Source organism: Pan paniscus, chromosome 19 (genome assembly GCF_029289425.2).
Source record: "Pan paniscus chromosome 19, NHGRI_mPanPan1-v2.0_pri, whole genome shotgun sequence".
NCBI classification, from domain to species: Eukaryota; Metazoa; Chordata; class Mammalia; order Primates; family Hominidae; genus Pan; species Pan paniscus.
In genome coordinates this window covers 66,299,989-66,322,259 of record NC_073268.2, presented here as the reverse complement: position 1 = coordinate 66,322,259, position 22,271 = coordinate 66,299,989, and the positions used below count along the sequence as shown (strand labels likewise).

The 22,271-nt window shown below is 55.5% G+C and overlaps 1 protein-coding gene across 7 annotated transcripts; it reads left to right on the top strand.

The window, feature by feature from the left end:
- The first annotated feature begins 3,421 nt into the window (after window positions 1–3,421).
- Window positions 3,422–22,192, top strand: SAMD14 (sterile alpha motif domain containing 14). 7 transcript variants are annotated; one of them, XM_003817467.5, is made up of 11 exons: window positions 3,426–4,035; window positions 8,562–8,616; window positions 15,177–15,343; window positions 15,809–16,097; window positions 17,419–17,506; window positions 17,605–17,679; window positions 17,786–17,945; window positions 19,070–19,153; window positions 19,204–19,323; window positions 19,431–19,586; window positions 20,459–22,192. In XM_003817467.5, the coding sequence occupies exons 2-11, from the start codon at window positions 8,574–8,576 to the stop codon at window positions 20,612–20,614; spliced, it is 1,338 nt and encodes a 445-aa protein (XP_003817515.2). In that variant the 5' UTR covers window positions 3,426–4,035; window positions 8,562–8,573; the 3' UTR covers window positions 20,615–22,192. The 7 variants fall into 7 exon arrangements, with proteins under 7 accessions (XP_034798320.2, XP_034798321.2, XP_003817515.2 ...); XM_034942429.3 differs by lacking the exon at window positions 19,070–19,153 and having other exon boundaries at window positions 3,422–4,035; window positions 15,177–15,338; window positions 21,748–22,192; XM_034942428.3 differs by lacking the exon at window positions 19,070–19,153 and having other exon boundaries at window positions 3,427–4,035; window positions 21,748–22,192.
- The last annotated feature ends 79 nt before the right edge of the window (window positions 22,193–22,271 follow it).

The window sequence follows — 22,271 nt, the reverse complement described above, 5'->3', positions numbered from 1 at the left end:
TTTTCTGCCCCCATTCCAGCCATCAGCACCCATGCTTTTTGTCCAGTCCTCCTGGGCAGGGCTGAGGGTTTCCAGAGAGTTTGTTTAGTCTGCATTCGTTTTTCAGGGCCTCTAAGAAGTTCAAAGGATGGGCTAAATACAGCAAGGTGAACCCCAAGTCCCTCCCCCAGAAGGCCTTTAAACTGTGGGGACACTCGCAAGAGGCACCCGGTGTGAGGCAGGTAAAGGATCAAAGGATTGCTGGGGGTGGGAGGTGACTGCCTGGCAGTTTAGTACCCAGGGTCCTAGAGGATCTGTTTGCCCTTTGGGGCGGGCCAAGTGGCCTGAAATAGCCCCAGCCCCTGTGCTGGGCCAGCAGGCCTGTGTGCTGACTCACCAGCTCAAATGCTAATGGATCTGGGAGTCTAGGTGCCAGAGTTCCAGGGACAAGCTTTGGTGAAGTCCCAGAGGGGTGAGAGCCAGCAGGGAATGGGGCAGGAGCTTATGGCAGGCCCCAGGGCCAGCCTTTCCTTGCCGGGGTGCTGGTGTGCAGATGTCAGAGACCTGAAGCATGGAGGCACTTGCACTCAGTGGTGTGGCACTAGGGAATTCTCACCTTTGCCATAAGGAATGAAGTCCCAACTTCAGAGCCCTTCAAGGTCACCTTGGTGGGTCCTTAACAACATCCAGATGAGTGGCCAGCACCCCCAGGGACAGTCTGCTCCAGAAGCTTCCCTTGTAGATGGCTGTGTCACACAGGTCACATTCATGCTAAGCCAAATTCTGGCTTCCCATAGCTATCCCTCAAAAACCCTAGGTCTACACCTCAGGCCAGTCCAATCCTGCCTCCCACCTGAGGGTTGCCTGGAAACCTGGGGATAGTGAATACTCTTCCCAAGGCATCTTTGCTATGTGGACGATTGTTGGAACACTCTGGGAGCCCTAAGGATGCTGAAGACGGATCAAGGTGTCTGATCCCCAAGATCAGAGACCACCAAACCACAGGGTCAGAGGTCATGGCTCCAGAATTAGAAGTCACTGAACCCCAGGGCCACCAAGGCCCTGCTCAGGAAACCTAGCCAAGAAGTGAAGTGGCATGACCTTCCTGTAATCTGTAGTCTTAATCTGGGTGGGGAGGCAGGCATGAAGGTTTCGAGGGTTTCTGCTGGGCTGATGGGGGCTAAGCATCCAGGGCGGGGTCCCTCTGTCCCTCCCCCACTCCCCGTCTGTCCTGTGTGTTAGGTGAGGGGCCTATACATTGTATGTTTCAAATGGTGGGCCAAGTAACCCCTCACATTTAAGCCCAAGTGTGTTGTGTGCCTGGAGGTGTGTGTGGCTTTGCTGTGAGTTTCTCAAGCCTGAGCTATGACTTGCCCATGATACACAGTATGTCCATGTTTGGGACTTTGTCAAGTAGCTGTAAGTGGGCCTGTCACCTTAAACCCTCCTTATCCCCCCACTCACTTGCCCAATTTTGGAAGCTTGAGTAGGTTTGCCAACACTTGCCAATAAGGCAACTTATTGCCAACCCTCAGAAGCTTAGGCCTCACTAGGAATAGGGGAACAGGGGCTCCTCCTGGGTCCTATGGCCTGGCAAACATACCCATCATCTCCCCACCCCCTTGGGATGTACAGGGTCTATATAATCAAGCCCCCCACTGCAGCCCACCACTCAGATCTCACCAGATGCCTACAAAGCACAACCCCTTTAAGACAGCCAGATGCAGCCCCCACAGCTGTCAACAGAAACCCCACCCCTTCCCCAGATTTCCACAATCTAGCCTCATGGCTGCCAGAAGATTCTGAAGACACCCAGAGACCCCCAAACTCCCATAAATCCCCTAGGATACCCTCAGACCCTAAAGGCTGTTAATTCTGTCCTCACTCATAGTCACAAGATTGTCCTGGTTCAACAGGCCACTTCCCGGAGGCCTCGGACTGCAGAGTCCTGTGGGCCATCAGGGAACTCTGTCCTATAGACTCCACACCTCTCCTCTGACTCTAGACCCCTGATCCAGCTTCACCACTTGCCTTTTTTTTTTTTTTTTTTTTTTTTGAGATTTGAGTCTCACTCTGTTGGCCAGGCTGAAAGGCAGTGGCACAATCTCAGCTCACTCCAACCTCCACCTCCCAGGTTCAAGCAATTCTCATGCCTCAGCCTCCAGAGTAGCGCCACCATGCCTGACTAATTTTTGTATTTTTAGTAGAGACAAGGGTTTCACCATGTTGGCCAGGCTGGTCTCGAACTCCTGACCTCATGTGATCCACCCACCTTGGCCTCCCAAAGTGCTGGGATTACAGTCGTGAGCCACTGCGCCTGGCCTTTCACCACTTGCTCTTGAGCAAAGCACTTTCCTTCTTCTAAGTCTCTGTTTTCTCTGAGGCAGTGGGTAATGGAAACACCCACCTTGTGGGTTTATTGTGAGGGTGACAATAGATGATCTGAGAGCGCCTGGCACCTGCCAAGCTGTGACGTGTCGTAGCTGGTTGTGGATCCCTACATTGCCTCCCTGGCTGGCCTGCCACTACCATCAGCGCACTGGGTCCAAGTCTGATCTCATCTGTCCCCACCCCCACCTGCTCCCGGGCTACCTGCCTCAAGCCAAGGTCCACAGCCATCCTAGACCCCTCCTCCCTCACCTCCTAGCCCAGCAGGTCCCCAAATCCTGTCAGCTTCTTCAGTGTCAGCTTCTTCAGGCCTGCATCCTGAAGGGCTCTCAGCTTAATCTGTAATCTTTATGCCCACTGCCACCGGCCCTCAATAGCCTCCAGCGGGTCTCCCTGCCTTCAGAGTGCCCTCTGTAACCCTGTCTCCAGGGGAGCCAAGGGTGCTTCCTAAATGCACACCTGAGCCCCTCCTTCCTCTTAATTTTGTGTGTGTGTGCGTGTGTGTGTGTGTGGGGGGGGGGGGCGGCGGGGTGGGCGGCTGGTAGAATAAAGTGCAAGCCCCCTGCACCTCCCCAGCTTCAATTTATCTTCCCCTCTTGCCCTCCCACCCCCAACACCCCCTGGCACTTCCCTACCCTGGCCCGCAGTTGTAGCCAACACATCACATCCTCTGGGAATCCCCCAGCCCAGCTCCCGCCGCGGCCGCCTGGACCCAGGCCGGGCCAGGGGTGCGCTCTCCCTTCCGGCAAGAAGTGCCCTCTGTTAGCTGGGCCCATGGCGCCCGGGCTCGTGAGGGCCTCCCCACTCGTCTGAGCCCCCGACTGGCCCACTGGCCTTGAGCGCAGTTAGGGGGCGGGGGTTCTGTTCACCGCTGTCCCCTCCAGCCTCGGCGCCCCGGCTGCTCGGCGGACGTTTCTTGAATGAATGAACTAATCGGGAGCCCTGACGGACCCAGCAGAGGAGGCGGAAGCCCCGTGGGTCCCGTGGCGGGACCGCCCCGGAGCCGCTCCCACCCGCGCAGACTCCGGTGCGCCGCGTCTCCCGCGGGCAGAGAAGTAGCTGCAACTCCGCTCCCCGGGCCCAGCCGCCTCCTCCCCGCCGCCCTCCCCCGCCCCCGCCCCCTCGCTCCCTCCCGCTCTTTGTCTCCTGGGCGCCCGGCTTCCCCGCCACGCGCCCCCCCCCCGACGCCCCTTCCCCGGAGACCCCCGCGGACCCCTGCCGACGCGACGCCGCGCGAATCGGCCCTGCCAGGCGGGGGCCCCGCGTCCGGCCAGGCCTGGCGGGCGGCAGGGGCGGGGAGGGAGGTGGCGCTCGCTCTTCGCTCTTCTCTCTCTCTCTCTGTCACACACACACACACGCACACGCACACGCACACACACACGGAGCATCCTCCCGTCAGGTCTCCTGGTCCAGCCCCGCCCGCGCCTCCTGCTTCCAGCGAACCTGTTCCCTCTCCCCACATCCCCCGCCCTCCATCTCCCCCGGCTCTGGGACCCTTCCCGCCGACCTCACCCCCACCCCCGGGATGGAGCGGCTCGAACCCGCCCGGAGCCCCCCGCGGCCGGGGTGACGGTCCCCCCACCCCTCTCCTGCCCGGCCCCCGCCTCGAGCACCATGGGCCTGAGGGGTTCCCGGGGCGCCAGACGCTGAAGATGACCGATGCCGGAGGTGAGGGGCCGGGCGCCCTGGGGTGGACCGGGAACTGGGGCTAGGGCCACTCGGGCCCGCGGTGGGACCCTGAGTGGGGTTGGGCAGGGCTAAGCGACAAGGGCCTTTCTTCCCCTATCCCTAGGGGGACCGCACGGGGCTGGGGTGCCGGGCTGTCAGGGGAGGGGGCGGAGATAGGATTTATGGCCCTAATCCCCTCCCTCCCGCCCGACGCCCGGAGAAATTAATAAAAAGCTGGTGTGGGGGAGGGGGAGAGGGTTTAACTCTTTCTTGCCCGGCGGGGAGTTGTGCTGATGGTTTGGAGAGAAACTAGCCACCGGGCTCTGACTGGGGAGAAGGGCTCTGAGAGTGGAGTAGGTGCCCTGTCCCCAACCTCACCCCATCTCCAACAGTGCTTTGAGGGGGTGCCCGACTCCTGAGGACTACCTCAAGCCTGGGGCCAGTGGACGGCCGGCGATATGGGAAGGGGGGGCCACCTCTCTGGCTCCACAACTGCCTCCCCGACCGCTAGTCTCCTTTCCCATCCACCTCTTCCCGGCCTCTCCCAGTTGCACTTCTCTCTGTCGCTTTCTCCTCTTCAGGGGCCCTTTCCTATCGCCTGCCCGAAGGGCTTCTCCCTTCTCTCCCACCCTCGGGCGTCACTTAGAGCGGCGGAAGCCCTTGTCCCCAGTGCCAGTTCCCGTGGCCCCACTCTCGGTGTGATCTCTTTCTTCTCAGCAGCCCTGTGGACTCTCCGCCAGTTTGTGTGTCTGTCTCTGCTTCTTCCTACTCCTCACTTCCTTCCGCTCCCGCTCCCTCCCCAGGAATTGTGCGCCCTTTCTTCCTTTCTCCTTCTCCTGGGTCCCAAGAGGCTGTGAGCTCACCTGCCTCCCTTTCTCCCAGAGAAGGGTCAAAGGTCATTGGTGCTCCTTCTCCGGGATTGGAAGCCTTGGGGGGAAGGGTATCCAGAGGAACCGGTTCAGTCCCACCCTTGTGCAGTTACCTGGCTGAATGGGTGTGTGTGTGTGTGTGTGTGTGTGTGAGAGTGTGCGGGGTGTGTGTGGGAGTGAGAGTGGGGGCGGGGTTTGGTGTCTAATTTTTCTAGGCTCAGTTTTGGAAGGAGAGGGTTGGGTGGGAGGGGTCTGGTGACCCCCTGGAGACAATGTAGGGAGGGTCCCCCTACACACCCCAGAAAGTTAGTTGTTGAAGGGAAGAAAAGAGAGCAGTTTGTGCTGAATCAGGATGGACAGAGAATGGCTTTGAGCAGGAAACCCCAATCCAGCCCAGAGGGTGCCTGGAAGAGGAGGACTCCAGCCAGCAGAGGATCTCGACCCTGGAATGGGCTCTTGAATAAAGAACACAGGATCTTCATTCTCAGAGGCAGAGAGGAGACAACATTACTGCCCTCAGAGAGCCTCCATTCTGATGGGAGAGGCAGTTCCTGTCTTCAGAGTCCCTAGTCTGACGGAAGAATATGTGGACCCTTTCTTCTCTGGGCTCCCATCTGATTGGTGGGGGGGGAGATGAGACCTATTTAAGGAATCAGTGAAGTATGAAGAATTCCCCATTTCCCAGTAGTTGGAGAAGGGTGGATTTAGAAATTACGAAGACAAATGAGAGGAGGGAGGGCTACCTAGGACAGCTTCCTGAAGGAGGTGGCAGCTGGGTCCTAGCCAGATAAGGCTTTGTGGTTGAATGAGGAAATGTGGTTAATTCTTAGGGTCAGCCTTCCTTCCCATCTGGCCTGTCAGGACAGGAAGAAATGTTCTAGATCTTTGCTAGTAGCCACTGGAGTTCAAGAATGGCAGGAGGGTTCTTGGAGGGTCTGCTTCCCTGATGACCCCTTCCCACACCTCATTTTCTGCTTTCAGCCCCAGGCATTTATGGAATCTGGAGGTGGTTTTGTTTTTTGTTTTTTTTTTTGAGACAGAGTTTTGCGCTTGTTGCCCAGGCTGGAGTGCAATGGCACGATCTCGGCTCACTGCAACCTCCGGCTCCCAGCTTCAAGCGATTCTCCTGCCTCTGTCTCCCGAGTAGCTGGGATTACAGGAATGTGCCACCACACCCGGCTAATTTTGTATTTTTAGTAGAGACAGTTTTTTCCATGTTGGTCAGGCTGGTCTCAAACTCCCGACCTCAGGTGATCTGCCCGCCTCGGCCTCCCAAAGTGCTGGGATTACAGGCGTGAGGCACTGCGCCCAGCCTAGAGGTGGTTTTGATGCTTCTCCCAGTCCCGGTCAGTGTGGAGCAGCTTCCCTCCCTCTATGCTTATCTCTTCCTCCACCCCTAAACTGAAGATCATCACCTAGGATAGTGCAGAGGGGCAGGAGCCCTGGCTCAAGGCTGAGTTCTGCCTCTTTTATTATTATTATTATTTTTGCTTTTATTTATTTATTTACTTATTTACTTAATTTTTTTTTTTTTGAGATGGAGTCTCCCTCTTGTCACCCAGGCTGGAGTGCAATGGCATGATGTCGGCTCACTGCAACCTCCATCTCTCAGGTTCAAGTGATTCTCCTGCCTCAGCCTCCTGAGTAGCTGGGATTACAGGTGTGCACCACCACACCCAACTAATTTTTGTGTTTTTAGTAGAGACGGGGTTTCACCATGTTGGCCAGGTTGGTCTCAAACTCCTGACCTCAGGTGATCTGCCCGCCTCGGCCTCCCAAAGTGCTGGGATTACAGGCGTGAGCTATCACGCCCAGCTACTTACTTATTTTTGAGATGAGGGTCTCACTATGTTGCCCAGGCTGGTCTAGAATTCCTGGGCTCAAGTGATCCTCCCACCTCAGTCTCCTGAGTAGCTAGGATTATAAGCATGCACCAACTTTGCCTGGCTTCCTCTCATCTCCTGTTTCTCAGTTTTCACATCTGTAAAGTGGCGATATGTATCTGTAAAGTGGGGATATGAAAATTCCCAGGCCAGGCGCGGTGACTCACGCCTGTAATCCCAACACTTTGGGAGGCCGAGGCGGGTGGATCACGAGGTCAGGAGATCGAGACCATCCTGGCTAACACGGTGAAACCCTGTCTCTACTAAAAATACAAAAAAATTAGCCAGGCGTGGTGGTGGGCGACTGTAGTCCCAGCTGCTCGGGAGGCTGAGGCAGGAGAATGGCGTGAACCCGGGAGGCGGAGCTTGCAGTGAGCCAAGATAGCGCCACTGCATTCCAGCCTGGGCGACAGAGTGAGACTCCATCTCAAAAAAAAAAATTCCCAAGGCTGGCCACAGTAAAGGTAGATGATGTCTATGTAATAACAGAAAAGAAGAGTTGGAAAAGACCCCAGCAGGCATGTGGCCTAGCCTTCCTACATCTGACACATGTATGATCTAGCTCAGTGCCTTGCCATTCTCCTGGGGACCTGAGTGTTAGAAGTAATTGGAGGTCATGTCTCAGCCATGCAGCGTCCCCTTGCCTTAAACCATCAATGGCCCCTGGGCTTCCTCACTCTCCCCCCAGCCAGTATCCCCTGGCCAGTGGGCTCCCTAGGGCTACTGGAATCCTACATCTGCTTGAAAGCCTATTCAAATGGTTTCAGCTATATATATCCTTCCCTATCTGCCCTCCCTTCTTGCTTCCCACCAAAAAACCTTGAACCAAAACAAAAAAAACCCTACCCATTCACACTTCTTCCCAGAACATAGTTGCATCATAGAGGTTTGGCTGTCCATTGTGTGCTGTGTGTATTCCTCATACCCTCCTACATCTATGAGTCTGTCAAGAACTGTGAGAACTCTGTCTGGAACAGTGGCCCTGCTGATGGTGCCAGCTTCCTGAACAGCTCTTGTTCAGAAAGGCAGGTGGTGAGGGCACCAGTGATGGGGGTGTAGGGAAGGGGGAGGCAGGATTGGAAAAGAGATGGAGAATTGATGGATGCAAAGATAGGTGGATGGACAGATGGCGGCAGGTGTTGGGTGCATGGGAGCAGATGTGGGATGGACGGATGGGTGGATAGATGGGTGAGTGAATAGATGATGAGTAGGCAGGTAGATAGGTGGATGAGTGCATAAGTGGGTAGACGGATGGGAGAACCTGGGTGCTGGTCCTGATTTTGCCATTAACTTGCTATGTGATCTTGGGCCAATCACTCCCCCTTCTGTTTCTTCATTTGTAACATGAGAGGATTGGATTTAATAATCTCCATGACTTCTCCCAGATTTGATTGGACAGTTGATGATTGAAAGCTTTTAGGGGATGCTAATGATGCGAAGGCCCAAGACAGTGAAGGGGAGAAGTTCAGTGACCCACGTGAAGGCACACAGCAAATCAGTGGACCAGGATACCAGGACCACAGGGCTCAGCCTGTGTCTGTGCCTTGGTTTTGCGTCTGCCCCCACCCTCCTACTATACCTCCTGCCCCGGCGCCCACCATCTGGGTTATGATTCCAATGGCTTCTCTTCCAGGGGACAGAAGAAGGGTTCTAAGGTAAGGGGAGGGGCCAACAGGCCTGGAGCAGGTAGCCTTCCACATCTCTTCTGCCTCGGTCAGCCTGAATCTCTAACCCAGGCTCTCTTTTTCTTTCTCTCCCCTCTTGTCCTTCCCAGCTCTCTTGAGTCATGGCTTCTTCAAAGCTCCGAGAACCCGTGGATGAAGTTTTTGGTAAGTTCTGTGTGGCTCTATCTCTAGTCAATAGACACAGCCATAGAGTACTTCCTTCCTGGGCCACCAGGCATTGAAGGGGATAGGGTGCTTCTTGGCAGCTTCAGTGTGTGTGTGTGGGTGTGTGCGCGCGCGCGCGCACGCGTGCAGGTATTGTGGCCTGACCCTTTGTCACCACTATCTTAGTGGACACACCAGTTATAACAATAGGGGTCTCTATTAAGTGCTTATCTTATGCCAGGTACTAGGTTAAGCACCCCCATCTCACATGCACAGTATTAGTTAACCCTTACAATAATGTAAGCCCAGTTTACAGACCAGGAGTGTAGGGTACAGAGGGCTGAAGTGACTTGCTTTCAAGATCACATTGCAAGTTAGTGGCAGGGCTGGGACTAGAACCCCAAACTGCCAGACTTCCTGCTCTTAGTGACTATCCTATACATCTGTAAACTCCAGCCCAGATGACACACGTTACCTCCAAGTCACATAAATAAGTGCAAGGGACCTCACCCTGCTTGGATGTGTGCTGAAATCAAATGCATAACATACACAGCCTCAATACCCCCAGCCTGGCCCCCTCATGCTGGCCTGCACGCCCACGTCCTCAGTACACACTGGGGTGCATGCACACACCACGGTACCATCATTTACCCCCTGCAATCTTCTCTTGTGTGGACTGGAGAAAGAAACCACCCCAGCTGGGCAGAGTTCCCAGCATGCACTGGGGCGGAAAGCCGGTTTCCCAGCGGGATTCCGGTGGAGGAGTCAGGAGGAGTCCTGAGCAAAGGAACTTGGAGGAATGAGGGAGAGGGTGAGAGTGGCCTGCTCCTCGAGGGGCTCCTATGCCAGAGGGTCCCCAGCTTCTCCTCATCTCTCCCTTCTTCCCTCTCTCCCCTGGCCATGCCAGGAACTGCTGCTTCCCATCCCAGTCTCCTCCAGCTCCCCTAGCCTTGAACTGCCTCAGGGCCTCAATCTCGAGTGTCTGTCCCTACTCAGGCCTGACTTAAGCCCAGGCCTGAGGGAAATGAGCTCTCCCTTCCCTGGGCTTTTCTGCCCCTACTCCCCAACCTCCCTACCCTCTACTCCCCACACCAACCCCTGCCTCTTTTCCTCACTGCTGAGGTAGCTGGGTCCTCACTGCTTCCTGATGTGAAAGGCCATTAAATATTTATGAATTCCCACTGCCCAGGGCTGGGAGGAGGAGGAAGAGGGGGAGGAGGATAGGGAAGGAGAGCAGGAACAGAGAAGAGGGAAGAGATAGAAGCTGGAGGGAGAGCCTCATAGAGCAGAGGACCCAGGACAGGCTGGCCCACCTTGCCTCAAAACCACCAAGCCCCTTAGGAGTCCCCTTGCTCCCCAGCCCCTCCAAGGTAAGATGGCCATGGTGCTGATATGGCCCAGAGTCAGGAGCAAGGGACCCCTCTCCCTGTTTTGAGTTGGCTGGGCACCAGCTAGGTGCCAGAAGGGTAGAGGATGCCAGATCCCTGGCCTGGGAGCCACTCTCCTTAACTCCCTCTGTCCCCTTGGCCAAAGGTGTCCTCCTGTCCTCCTTGAGCCTCAGTTTTCCCATCCAGAGGTTGGACTCAAAATTCCTTCCCATCTCTGCTTCAGAGAGGGTGTAGCATGCTTAATGCTTACCAACAGAGCTAGATCGTCTGTCTGTAACCCTGACCCGCTCCTCACCAGCTTTATGCCCTCGGGCAAATTAAGGCTGCCCTGGGGATTCCTGGAGTCCCTTCTTTGTAGGGCTGTGGGGAGGCTCAAATGAGATAGTAATTGTAAAGCACTTAGAACAGTGCCTAGCACAGTAAGAGCTCAATAAGGATTAGCTCTTATTTTTCTGTGGTTCAGCCTTCAATCCTTGCTGCTGCTTCCAGGCAGTGCCTGGAGATTCTGTGTCAGGGGGCTGGGAACAGAGGGCTCCCTCCCCCAGCTCAGCCCCAGGGGCTGGAAACACCAGCAGGTTGCCCCCTGGACAACTGCAATCTCCTCTCGGTGTCCACCCTCCCTTTTCAACCAGACCCTTCCTTCCCCTCGCAGGCTGTGCTGGCCCCCTCGCTGCTCCCCAGATGCTCCAAGCCCAAGGCTGCACCATTCTCTCTCCTTAGAACGCTCTTTTTGTTCCTTCTGCAACCTCGGCTCTTTATGGTTACCCAGACCTCAGCCTGGCTGCCATATTTAAAGTAGTAGCCTCCCAGACTCCTCGTCTTTTCATCCATTCGACAAATATTTATAGAGCTCCTAATATGCATCAGGCTCTGTCCTTGGCTCTGGGGAGACAGCAAAGAACAAGCCAGACAAAATCACTGTCCTCATGGAGCTCAAATTTTCGTGCAGGGGCAAGTAGGGGGACAGATGATCAAAGCACACATAAATAAACAAGGAACATACTAGATGGTGGGGAGTGCTGGGCAGAGGATTGAAATGTGGACATGATGGGATGTGGGCATGGGCATGGAGGTGACCTTCATCAGCACCCGTGTGTGTCTGGAGTCCATCTCCGCCAAAGCATGCACTGGTCCATGGAAGTGTGACTTTGCTTCAACACTTCCTGAGCACCTGCTCCTTGTCAGGTGCCACACCAGGCTCTCATGATACACAGTGGACAGGGAAGGGTTTCACCCTCTGCAGGTTGCAGGCCAGCATGAGGAGACAGTCATTGGTGACCATATCCCAACCGTATCGTGACCATATGGTAGTGTGGTGCGGCTGTCAGACGGTGCTGTGTCAGAGTTGATCAGCCGGACAAAGAAGGGCTGGAGAGAGATGGAGCATAGGGATGGAGGTGGGAAGTGAGGTAGAGGCAGGTACACATATAGGTATCCGTATAAGCAATTCAGTTGATCCCACAGACGCCATCACCAGCGAGCGCCTGTTGAGCTCATACTAAGTCATAGCATTATGGCGAAGTACTGTATATGGATTATTTTATTTGATGCTCACAACCACCCTATAAGGAAGATAGTGCTAGTATAATCCCATTTTACACATGAGAAAGCTGACACCTAAAAGGAAGTAACTTGCCCAGAGTCACCCAGCCGGCAAATGATAGAACTGGCTTCAGCCTGGCCATCTGGCTCCAGGGCCAGTGCTCTTAGCCATAGTCATGTAAGAGGAGGAATCTGTGGGGAACACAGAAAGGGTGGGCTGGGCCCCTCAGGCCTTGAATAGAGAGCTGAATAGCATGGACTTTATATTGTTAGCTTTGGGACCCCTTCTGCGAGAGTTTCAAAAGCAGGAGAGTATGGGACATGGTCAGAAATGTGCTTCAGGCCGGGCGCGGTGGCCCACACCAGTAATTCCAGCACTCTGGGAGGCCACGGCGGGCAGATCACTTGAGGCCAGGAGTTCAAGACCAGCCTGGCCAACATGGCGAAACCCCATCTCTACTAAAAATACAAAAGTTAGCCAGGTGTGGTGGCACACACCTGTAGTCCCAGCTACTCAGGAGGCTGAGCCAGGAGAATCAATTGAGCCTGGGAGGTGGAGGTTGCAGTGAGCTAAGATCATGCCACTGCACTCTAGCCTGGGTGGCAGAGCAAGTCTGTCTCCATAAGAAAAAAAAAAAGAAAGGTGCTTCAGAAAGTTTCTTCTAGTCACATGGAAGGTACGAGGAGGAGCCAGACAGGAGGCAGGGAGCGAAGGAGGGATAGTTGCATGTTTTGGGGTGGCAGGGGGTGGGAGGTGGGGGCAGCTCCCCTCCACTCAGGTGAAGGCCTGAGCTAAGGCAGTTCGGTCCAGAGGAGAGGAGAGCCCAGGTTCCATGGGTGTGAGGAGGCCAATCAACAGAACATTTTTCTTTCATTAAAAGGGTGTGCTAAGCACCTACTGTGTGCCAGGCACTGTTCTCTGCCTGTGGTAGAGCAGTGAACAAAGCAGAAACCTGTCCTCATGGAGCTGACATTCTAATGGGTGGAGAAAGACCATAAATGATATAAGCAAAATATATAGCATGCCAGAGAATGAGAAATGATATAGGAAAAAAACAGGAGTGGAGTTTTGGAGTGGGGGGGCTATGATAAATTGGGTGGTCAGGGAAGGCCTCAGTGAGAGAAAGCATTTAAGCAAAGACTTGAAGGAAGTGAGGGAGAGAACCACGCAGAAATCTGTGGAAAGAGCCTTGCAGAAAAAGGGCAGAGGAGGTGCAAAGGCCCTGCAATGCAGGCTGGCTTGTGTGAGGATGAGCCAGGCGGCCAGGATGGCTGGAGTGGAGGGACAGGAGTAGTGCTCAGAGAGGCAAGGGAGCATAGGCTGACTCTGGAAGGCCACTGGGAGAACTTTGACTCTTAATCTGCATAAGACGGAAGTCACTGGAGGGTTCTGAACAGGGGAGTGATATAAACTGACATGTTTGATCAGGATCACTCTGGCTGCTGTGTTGAAAATAGACTAGATGGGAAAGGGAGGCGGAAGGAAGACCAGCTAGGAGGCTGTTTGTAATAATCCAGGCTAAAAGATGATGGCAGTTTAGACCCTCTGGTCTAAGAGACTGTGAATTCTCCCTCTCACTTCCCTCCCTTTCCTCCCATCCTCTCCCCTCTTTTTCTTTCCTCTCCTCTCCTCTCCCTTCCTCTGCTCTCCTCCCTTTCTCTCCATATGTACGCATGTATAGGAGTATGTGTATACATTCGCATACACAAACAATAATTTATTAAGGAAAATCTCAAACAGATTCAAAATTAGAGATTACAGCAAAGTGTAGTCTATCATGCACTCAAGAACTCATTACCCAGCCTCAACAATGACCTAGTCATAGCCAGTCTAGTTTCATATCTATCCCATCCACGCCCTCCCCCTATTGCCCTGGATTATGTGGAACCTAGTCCAAAACATCATATCCCTTCACCATAAATATTTCAGTATGTCTAGCTATTTTTTGAAAGTAGAGCTAACAGGAATTGTGGATGAATCAGTTTGTAGGATGGTAGGGAAAGCAGTGAAGAATGACTCCAGGGGTTCAGCTGAGCAACTAGAAGAATGGAGCTACTGTTCACCAAGACTGGGAGGAGCAGCTCTGGGGTGGGAGAGATCAGGAGATTGCAGCACCTGTAGGCTGAAGACCCCTGGTGGACATCAAAGTGGAGGTGTCAACTAGACAGTTGGACATATGAATTACCAACTGGGTCTGGGGCTGAGAGAGAAGAAGGGTAGCTTAGGGCTGTCTGACTCGGGCGACTTGGGTGGACAAGGGGGCTTTTCACTGAGTCAAGGAAGAGAGTAGAAGCTGGTTTGAGGTTACATGATCGGTTCATTTTGATGAGTTGAGCTTGAGACACCTTGGGGTCTTTGACGTGGTAACTTCCTTGGCAGGTGCCTGAGTGCCCACACTCAGAATTCAGGGGAGGGGGTCAAGGCTGGAAATAGAAATAGGTGGTAGTTAAGCCAGGAGAGCAACTGGGGTGGCTTAGAGGTTGTCTACAGAAGGAAACAGGAGCAGACAAGGCAGGGTGGGCATGAGTGACAGAATAGGGCCCCTGAGATCATGCTGGGTGGAGTGGGGAGGAAAAGTCTTGACCCATCTTGAAGCCTGGGAAGACTCTTTCTGTTTGGAGACCCCAGTGCCAAGCTCAGCACTGGTACAGCAAGAGGGCTTCATTCCGAGGTGCAGCACGTGACAAGTGGAGCTATGAGCAATGAGGACTTTAACGCTGGACCCACTGGGTCTGCCCACTCTTCGTCCATGTCCTCATGCAAGACCTAGCACAGGGCCACAGGCCCAGGACAGAAGAGAGGTTTCGGGGACTATGGGGCTTTCCTTCCTGCCACTGCCAGTGGATTCTGGGGGTGTCCCTTTGCTCCACTCCAACTGCAAGCCCTCTAGATGCTCAGCAGTGCTATCTCTGAGTGAGACCCTGCGCGTGGCACAGCAAGCCAATGTCCCCAGTAGGGCCAGTCTCTAGAGCCAGCCTAGCCAGGCTCAAATCCTGGACCATTGCTAGCTGGTGGCTTTAGTCAAGTGACTTAACCTCTCTGAGTTTTAGTTTGCTCAGCTGTAAAGTATGCATAGTAACTGTCCTAACCCCACCGGGTTGTTTTGAGTGAGAGATGATGTATGTACACTGTCTGGTGTGTAGTAAGTGTTTCTTAAATGGTGGCCATTATTTCCATCATCTCTCCAGCCTCATCCCTCAACCCTTCTCTCCACAAAGCTACCCTCCAACTGTCCCTGGAGGTACCACCCTTGTTTCCCTACTTCCTAGCATTGCATATACCTGTTTTGCCCACCTCATCTCTTACAAACTCCTACCCAGACCTTAAAACCCACCTTTGGTGTTTCCTCCTCTGATGCATCCAAACAGGGCTGCCGTTCCTCCGTGTCTACAGGAGGGTTCATCACACGGCGCTGTATTTTAGCGCCAGCATTTCTGCTTCCCCTGCACACCCGCCCACTCCCACCTGAGATGGGGAGACACCCTGTTTTTCATCTGTCTGTACTCCCAGCACTCAAGAACACGGGTTGAATGCCTGGGGTGTGGGTGCAGGTGGCCCCTGAGGTGGGCCTCTGGGCTTGCCATCACCTCTCATGTGTCTGGTCTCTGCTCCCTTCCCCCGGTTCGCAGACCTGGACTTGGCTGTGCCAGAGACGGCCAGACTGGACAGCAGTTTACACAAGGCCCGGGCCCAACTGTTGGCCAAGGGCCGGAGACACCGGCCGTCCCGCTCCAGGCTTCGGGACAGTGCCAGCTCCGCGGAGGATGGTGAAGGCTCGGATGGGCCCGGAGGCAAGGTTGGGGCAAGTTAGGAAAACACACATACACCCTCCCACCACTCCCTCTCCTCCCACCCCTGGATAATCTCTCCAGAGTGCTCTTCCAGGGAAACCACATCCCCAGACTCCTGACCTAGTAATGCTGCCAAGTGTTAGCTGCAGTTCACTTCTGGCTCATTTAATCCTGTGTAAAGAAGATATTATTAGCCCCATTTTACAGCTGAGGAAACTGAGGCCCTGAGAGGTCCAGGAGCAAAGTCACAGTAAGTGAAGGAGGGGGAATTCAGCCCCAGCCTGTGTGACTCAAAGTTCCTGTTTCCCACCTCTCACTCTCCAGCTACCCCGCTGCCTAAGGCATGAGGAAACCCTCCCTCTAGGCCCCGGAAGGACCCTCAGGGCCCGCAGTTTACAGGGTGAAAGTCTCCCAGCTCCTCCGGGAAGGGAGGAGGAGGGTTCTCGGTGAGCGGCTGCCCCCTCGTCCAGGTGACCGATGGCTGCGGGAGCCCCCTGCACCGGCTGCGCTCGCCTTTGCACTCAGGCCCGGGGTCCCCGGCCGGGGGCTCTTTCTGCCTGGATCCTCCGGGGTTGCGGCGCAGCCTGGACGAGGACGAGCCGCCGCCCTCGCCGCTCACACGCTACCGGCCCCTGCACAACGCTGCGTCGCACGAGGGCCTGGCCGCCGCCTCCTGCTCTCCGCCGCGCTCCGCGCCCTCCTCCGACAGCTCCCCCAGCTTCGTGCGCCGCCACCCGCGCGCAGAGCCGCACAGCGAAGGTGAGAGGCGGCCAGCGCCGCACCTCCTGCTGGTCGCTCCCGGGCGCAGCAGCCCTCCCGGTCCCGGCGCGCACCGCAGCCGCGGAAGGGGCAGCTGGGCAGGGTGGCTGGGGGGAGGTGAAGAGTAAACGCCGCCGCTCACTCATTCTTTACCGAGCGCCTACTAAGTGCCAGATCCTGTGGGCTCTGGGACACCCAGGTGAGCAAACACATGCAGTCTTTATCATCATAGTAGTTTAGTGGAGAAACGATCAAATCAGGCCTGGCTGGCGGCTCACGCCTGTAATCCCAACACCTTGGGAGGCCGAGATGGAGGATTGCTTGAGCCCAGGAGTTCGAGACCAGCCTGGGCAACATAGCGAGCCCGTCTCCAGAAAAAATTAAAAAATTAGCCCCGCGTGGTATGCACGTGTAGAACCAGCTACTTGGGAGGCTGAGGCGGGAGGATAGCTTGAACCCGGGAGTTTTGAGCTGCAGTGAGCTATGATCACTCCTTGCCTCAAAAACAAAACAAAACAAAAACCCAATCAAATCATCCCTTAACTAAATGTCTAGTTATAAACTATAACAAGTGCTATTTGGGAAATGTGTGCAGCAGCATGGCGGGAGAGCATACACCAGGATGCTTGGCCTGGCTAGGAACATCCTGGAAATGACATTTGAGCCAAGATTGGAAGGTTGGTTAGATGTTGGCCAGGATAGGCCGAGTGCGGTGGCTCACGCTTGTAATCCCAGCACTTTGGGAGGCTGTGGCGGGTGGATCACCTGAGGTCAGGAGTTCGAGACCAGCCTGGACAACATGATGAAACCCTGTCTGAACTAAGAACACAAAAAATTAGCCGGGTGTGGTGGCGGGCGCCTGTAATCCCAGCTACTCAGGAGGCTGAGGCAGGAGAATTGCTTGAACCCGGGAGGTGGAAGTTGCAGTGAGCCAAGATCACACCATTGCACTCCAGCCTGGGCAACAAGAGCAAAACTCCGTCTCAAAAAAAAAAAAAAAAAAAAAAAAATGTTGGCCAGGATAAAATTGAGTAAATGGTAGTGGTTCCTACATTTTTGGAACATTTTATAGTTTGTAAAAGGCTGTCATAAGCATCCCATTAGGTCCCATGAAGTAGGTAGATGTTATTATCCCCATATTTAAAATGGAGGAAGGCCAGAGAGGTAAAGTGGCTTATCCTAGGACACCCAGCTAGTGAAGGCCACCAGAGCCAGGATGCCTGATTCTAAGTCAAGAGAATTTCTACCACCCCACACTGGCAGCCGAAGGAGGCAGGCAGGGCAGCAAACAGGCAATTTCCTTCCTTCTCTCCCTGGAAAGATGACAGCCGTGACGCCAGTCCTCCTGAGCCCGCCAGCCCCACCATCGGCCTCGATAAGAAGACTCGCCGAAAGTTCCTGGACCTGGGGTGAGTGGAGGCGGGGCTAGATCGCAGGGCTTGGAGCTGCTGGGGTAAGGGGTAGCACAGTGGGCAGCCCTGCCCCACTTCCCGCTGCCTCCCCACAGGGTCACCCTGCGCCGAGCATCCACAGGCAAGAGCCGGAAGGAGAAAGGCAGCAACCGACTGTCCATGGGCAGCAGGTGAGAGGTGCCCATGGCGGCCCACCCACAGCTCCCGCCCCTGGCTCCCCATGTGCTCTGGTCCTCCCCTCTGTACCCACACCCATGCTGGACACTCTCTCTGCAGGGAGTCAGTGGAGGGGTCCGGCAGGTCAGGGGGCTCCCCGTTCCTGCCTTTTTCCTGGTTCACGGACAGCGGCAAGGGCTCAGCATCCTCGGGTAGCACCACCTCCCCCGCCTGCTCCCCTAAACACGAGGGCTTCAGCCCTAAGAAGTCAGCTTCCCAGGTAAGTCCATGCCTTTCTTGTCCCCAAACTGGCCCCCAGTCTCAGGTGACATGAGGGCGTACTTCACCTTGGCTCAGGCTGGGATTCAGACATTCCTGGAATCAATTTGTCCATCCATGGAGCCATGCAGTGATCCGTTACTTCATGCATTCTCTGAATTCATTCGTTCACTCTTCCACTCCTTCATATTCTGAGTAGTTCATTCCTTGATTCAGTCAATGCTTCATGCATTCAACAAATCACTAAACACTGATTCCCTACTGTTCACCCAGCTGGAGACTTCCTTCATTCCTGCTAACTCTTCTGCCTGGTTAAGTTCTAACCCCACTCCTGTGTGAGGAGCTGGGCCACCTGCTTGGTAGGGTGAGGCCTGGGGGATATAGAGACAAACAGGACCCCAACCTAGTGGTCTGAAAGCTTACAACCCTATGTGATGTGAGACGAGTAAGAGAAGCAATGATGAGCAACTGCTTATGTTCAGAGCGCCCTCTACAGTTTACAAAGCCCCAAATGCGTTTCTGCTTTACTCTCACAAAGGCTCGGTGAAGTAGGGAGGGAAGGCATGCTCATCTCCATTGTACAGATGAGCAAAGGAAGGCCCAGAGAGAAGGGGCTTGCCCACAGTCTGGCACAGATATAGGTGCCAAGCTCTACAACCCCCAGCCCAGTACTTGTTCTACAGTTCTGTTTCTTACGTGCAGCTGGGCAGAGGAGAAAATCAGAAGCTGGGAATTCTGGGAAGAAAGAATCCCTTCGGACCTGGAACTTCCTTCTTTCCTCCTTCTCTTTCTTCCTTCCCTTATGCTGGTCACTGGGACACCATGATGAACAAGATACAACCCAGGCCCTCCTAGAGCTCACAGTCCAGTGAGGATAAAGACCTCTAATCAGGCACTTATTAGCTGGGGTACTAGAGGCCAGGCAGGAGGCGCATAGCAGAGACACCTGACCCAGCCTGGGGGAATCTCGGTGGTCTGCCTGTAGGAAGTGACACCTTGCCTGAGACCGCCTCCATTCCTACTAACCTGGCTTGGTTCTAGCCCCATGTCCTCCAGATGGCTGCCTGCTCTCCCAAAGGCTTCAGGTCCTGATGCCTGACATGAGTTATCATGTCCTGTGTGCAGGCCCAGCTCCTGGCTCATGCACAGGAGGCACTGAGCAACTCCTGGTGCCTAGTCCAGGACTTCGGCTCCACCCAGATAGGGATGGTGGGTTGGGGGTGAACTCTCCTCGGTGGCATGCACCTTTTTCTGTCTAGGAATCCACTCTGAGTGATGACTCCACGCCCCCCAGCAGCAGCCCCAAGATCCCCAGTGGGCCCCGGCAGGAGGCCAAATGTTCTTACCCCTACCACACGCTGTCTCAGTCTTCAGATGAGGTGAGCAAGGCTGGCCCAGGGTGCCCACGGAGTCCTGACCTCTGACTCTGCAAGGTGCTCAGGTCACAGGCCAAGCCTCCCCCTCACTCTCCTTGGTCTCTGCCCAGTTCCTGGATGAACCCCTCCCCCCTGTCCACCACTGGACCAGCCAGCAGGTGGGCCAGTGGCTGCAGAGCCTCAACCTGGAACAGTATGCTGCTGAGTTTGCTGCACGGCAGGTAGACGGGCCGCAGCTGCTGCAGCTGGACGGAAGCAAACTAAAGGTGGGTCAGAGTGGAAGGGCCGTGACCCAGCCCAGTTACTTGAGGTGACTTTCAAGGATTTGAAGTCCCTCGTCCTGACCTTTGACCCTCAGCCCAGCCTCCTGGGCTGACCTTTTCACTCCATCTGTGGCCACCACCCTGACCTCTGACCTCTAGGCAAGGTCCTTGGTCTAATCTTTTGAGTTGTAGCATGAATCCCTAGTTTGACTTGAAACTCTAGTCCATGACTTCAGTGTGACCTTCAAGCTCCAGCCCTGGTCTCCAGGCTGACCTTGCCCTCTAGGATGACCCTTGATGCATATGAGTGTCCTGGTATCATGGGAAGCCACATCTCCCCCTGGTCAGCTTGGTCTGATTCTGTCTCAGAGGCTAGTGGTAATAGTGGGCAGGGGGAGGCTGTAGGAAGGGGGTGGTGGCCTCCCAGGAAGCTGGGAGGGTCCTGGCCTGTCTCCTGCTCTCTGCTGAGTTGCTTGGGGCAGGGATGGTGAAAAGAGCCCCCAGGAAGTCTCTGGAAGTGAGGAGGGTCCTTGGACACTAACTGTGTGACCTTGGGCAAGTGACTCCCCATCTCTGGGCCTCAGGAGGTTGGGCAGGTCCGGGCCAAGGCTGAAATACTGAGTGGAGGAATGGTGGGGGAGGAGGAGGAAGCGCCTAATACCCCCAACCCTCATCTTTCCCAACCACACTCATTCCAAATTCTTGCTCTGGGGATTCTGATCCATGGGCAGGTCACGGTGTGGGAGGCGGAGGCTCCACTCCAGGGAGGATTTGGAGCTCCACAGAGTACACCTGGGGCAAAAGGAGCCTGGGCGTGGGAGGCCAAGACTGGGAAGGTTCTGGGACTCTCTCCCTCACCCCGGACTCCTCCCCAGAGCCTGGGGCTCAGCAACTCTCATGACCGGGCACTGGTGAAGCGCAAGTTGAAGGAGATGGCAGCGGCTGCCGAGAAGGAGCGCAAGGCCCAGGAGAAGGCTGCGCGGCAGCGGGAGAAGCTCCGGCGCCGAGAGCAGGAGGCCAAGAAGAGCTAGGGGAGGGTGCACAGGCGCTGGCACCCGGCAGGGGCAGCCACTGGCTCCGCGGGCAGAGGCCTCACCAGGGAGGCTGGACCTGGGCGCTGCACTTGGGCTAGCCTGGTCCCACGCTCTCAGGGGGGACATGCTCTCTCTTACCCTGTCACTTGGTCTAGACCCAGAGCCCCCAGAAAGGGAGACCCCAGGGAGAGGGCCTAGTAATAAATCCTATTTTGAGGACTTGTTTGGCACAGAGTTCCTGGGGGAGGAGCAGATGAAGGGGAGAGGGCAGAGAGGCCAGGGCTGAGGCAAGTCTGGGAGCCTGGGTCAGGCTGTCCCATTGCCCTCAGGCCATCGTGGGGCTGGGGTGGAGGGGAGCTAGGAGACCTGCCTGCCTGCTTGCCTGCCAGAGGCCCTGAGGCCGGGCCCCAGGGCTCAGAGCTGGGCTGGGCATTTCAGCAGGAGCCCATGTGCGAGCGGCTCCTCTCCACTCTTCCAGGGGGCTGTGTGGTGGGAGAGCTCTGTCCTGCTCCCCCAAGAGGCCAGTGGGCACTGCAGCAAGTCGCACTCAGGGTAGACTCCCAGCCAAACTCCTCAACAGGAGCGCAGAGAAAGCAGCCTGGGGCGAGTGCAGTCTTTGCCAGGACTCAAAAGGGGAGGATGAACATCCCCTTCTCCCTCTCCCCTCCTCTGTCCTGTGGGTCCCAGGGGGCGAGATGACACCACACAGGTCTGCCTCTCAGGGCCCATTCAAGACCTGGTCTTTGACCCATTCTCCAAGCCAGGACTCCCTTCACTTCCTGCTGCTTCCTCAGAGGGCACCTAAGTCCTCTTTGGGAGCTGAGCAAACAGGAACTGATAGGGACAGAGGACACCACTTCCACCAGCCAAGGCCTAGGAGCTGCTGACCTGGTCAGCCCTCACCCCAGCCAGGCAGAGAGGCAAAACCTGGGGGTCCCCGGCAGCTACGAGATTGGAAAGGTTCATCAGCCCTCCCCCATCTGCCCCAGGCATTGTCAGGGAATCAGTGGGCTCAGAACTGGCAGGCGGTGCAAGCTCTGCTTCCCTGGGCCACACTGAGGGCTGGGGCCAGCTCCCTGGATGGGGGTGGAGTTTACCAGCAGCCTGGGGACAGCATGTGTCCTTTTTAGGAAATGTCCTTGGAGGAAGTGTTCATGTGTGGCGCTGGTCAGCAGCTAGTCCGGCTTCCAGGACACTGGTCAGAGTTACCGATGAGGCCCCGGGGCTCCTGCTTGGAAACCCCTCCAGCTCCTCCCATCTGCCCAGACAGAGCGACAGATGGCACCAATGCATGCTGGCTCCCTCATTCCTGCCCAGGGGCTGTGGCTTACGGCCAGCACCCTGTACCTGGGACTCAGCCCTTATCCCCCCTCTGCTATCTGTGCTGGGAGAGGGGCTTCGGAGGGAAACAGATATGAGGACACTGGCACCATCTGGGCCTGGTGGCAGGGCCATGGGAGGTTGGAAGGCACCCACATCCTTAAAGCCATCAGTAGCTATAGTGGGTGCCCACCTGCATGTGAAGGGGAGGCAGTTCTCAATTTATTTCAATAAATACTTATGATGTGCCAGTGACCAGAATTTCTGTCTGCTCCAGTTGTTGGGTTGGCTGGACTCTGCTGGGCCCTGAGTATGGTGGGACAACAGGTCTGTC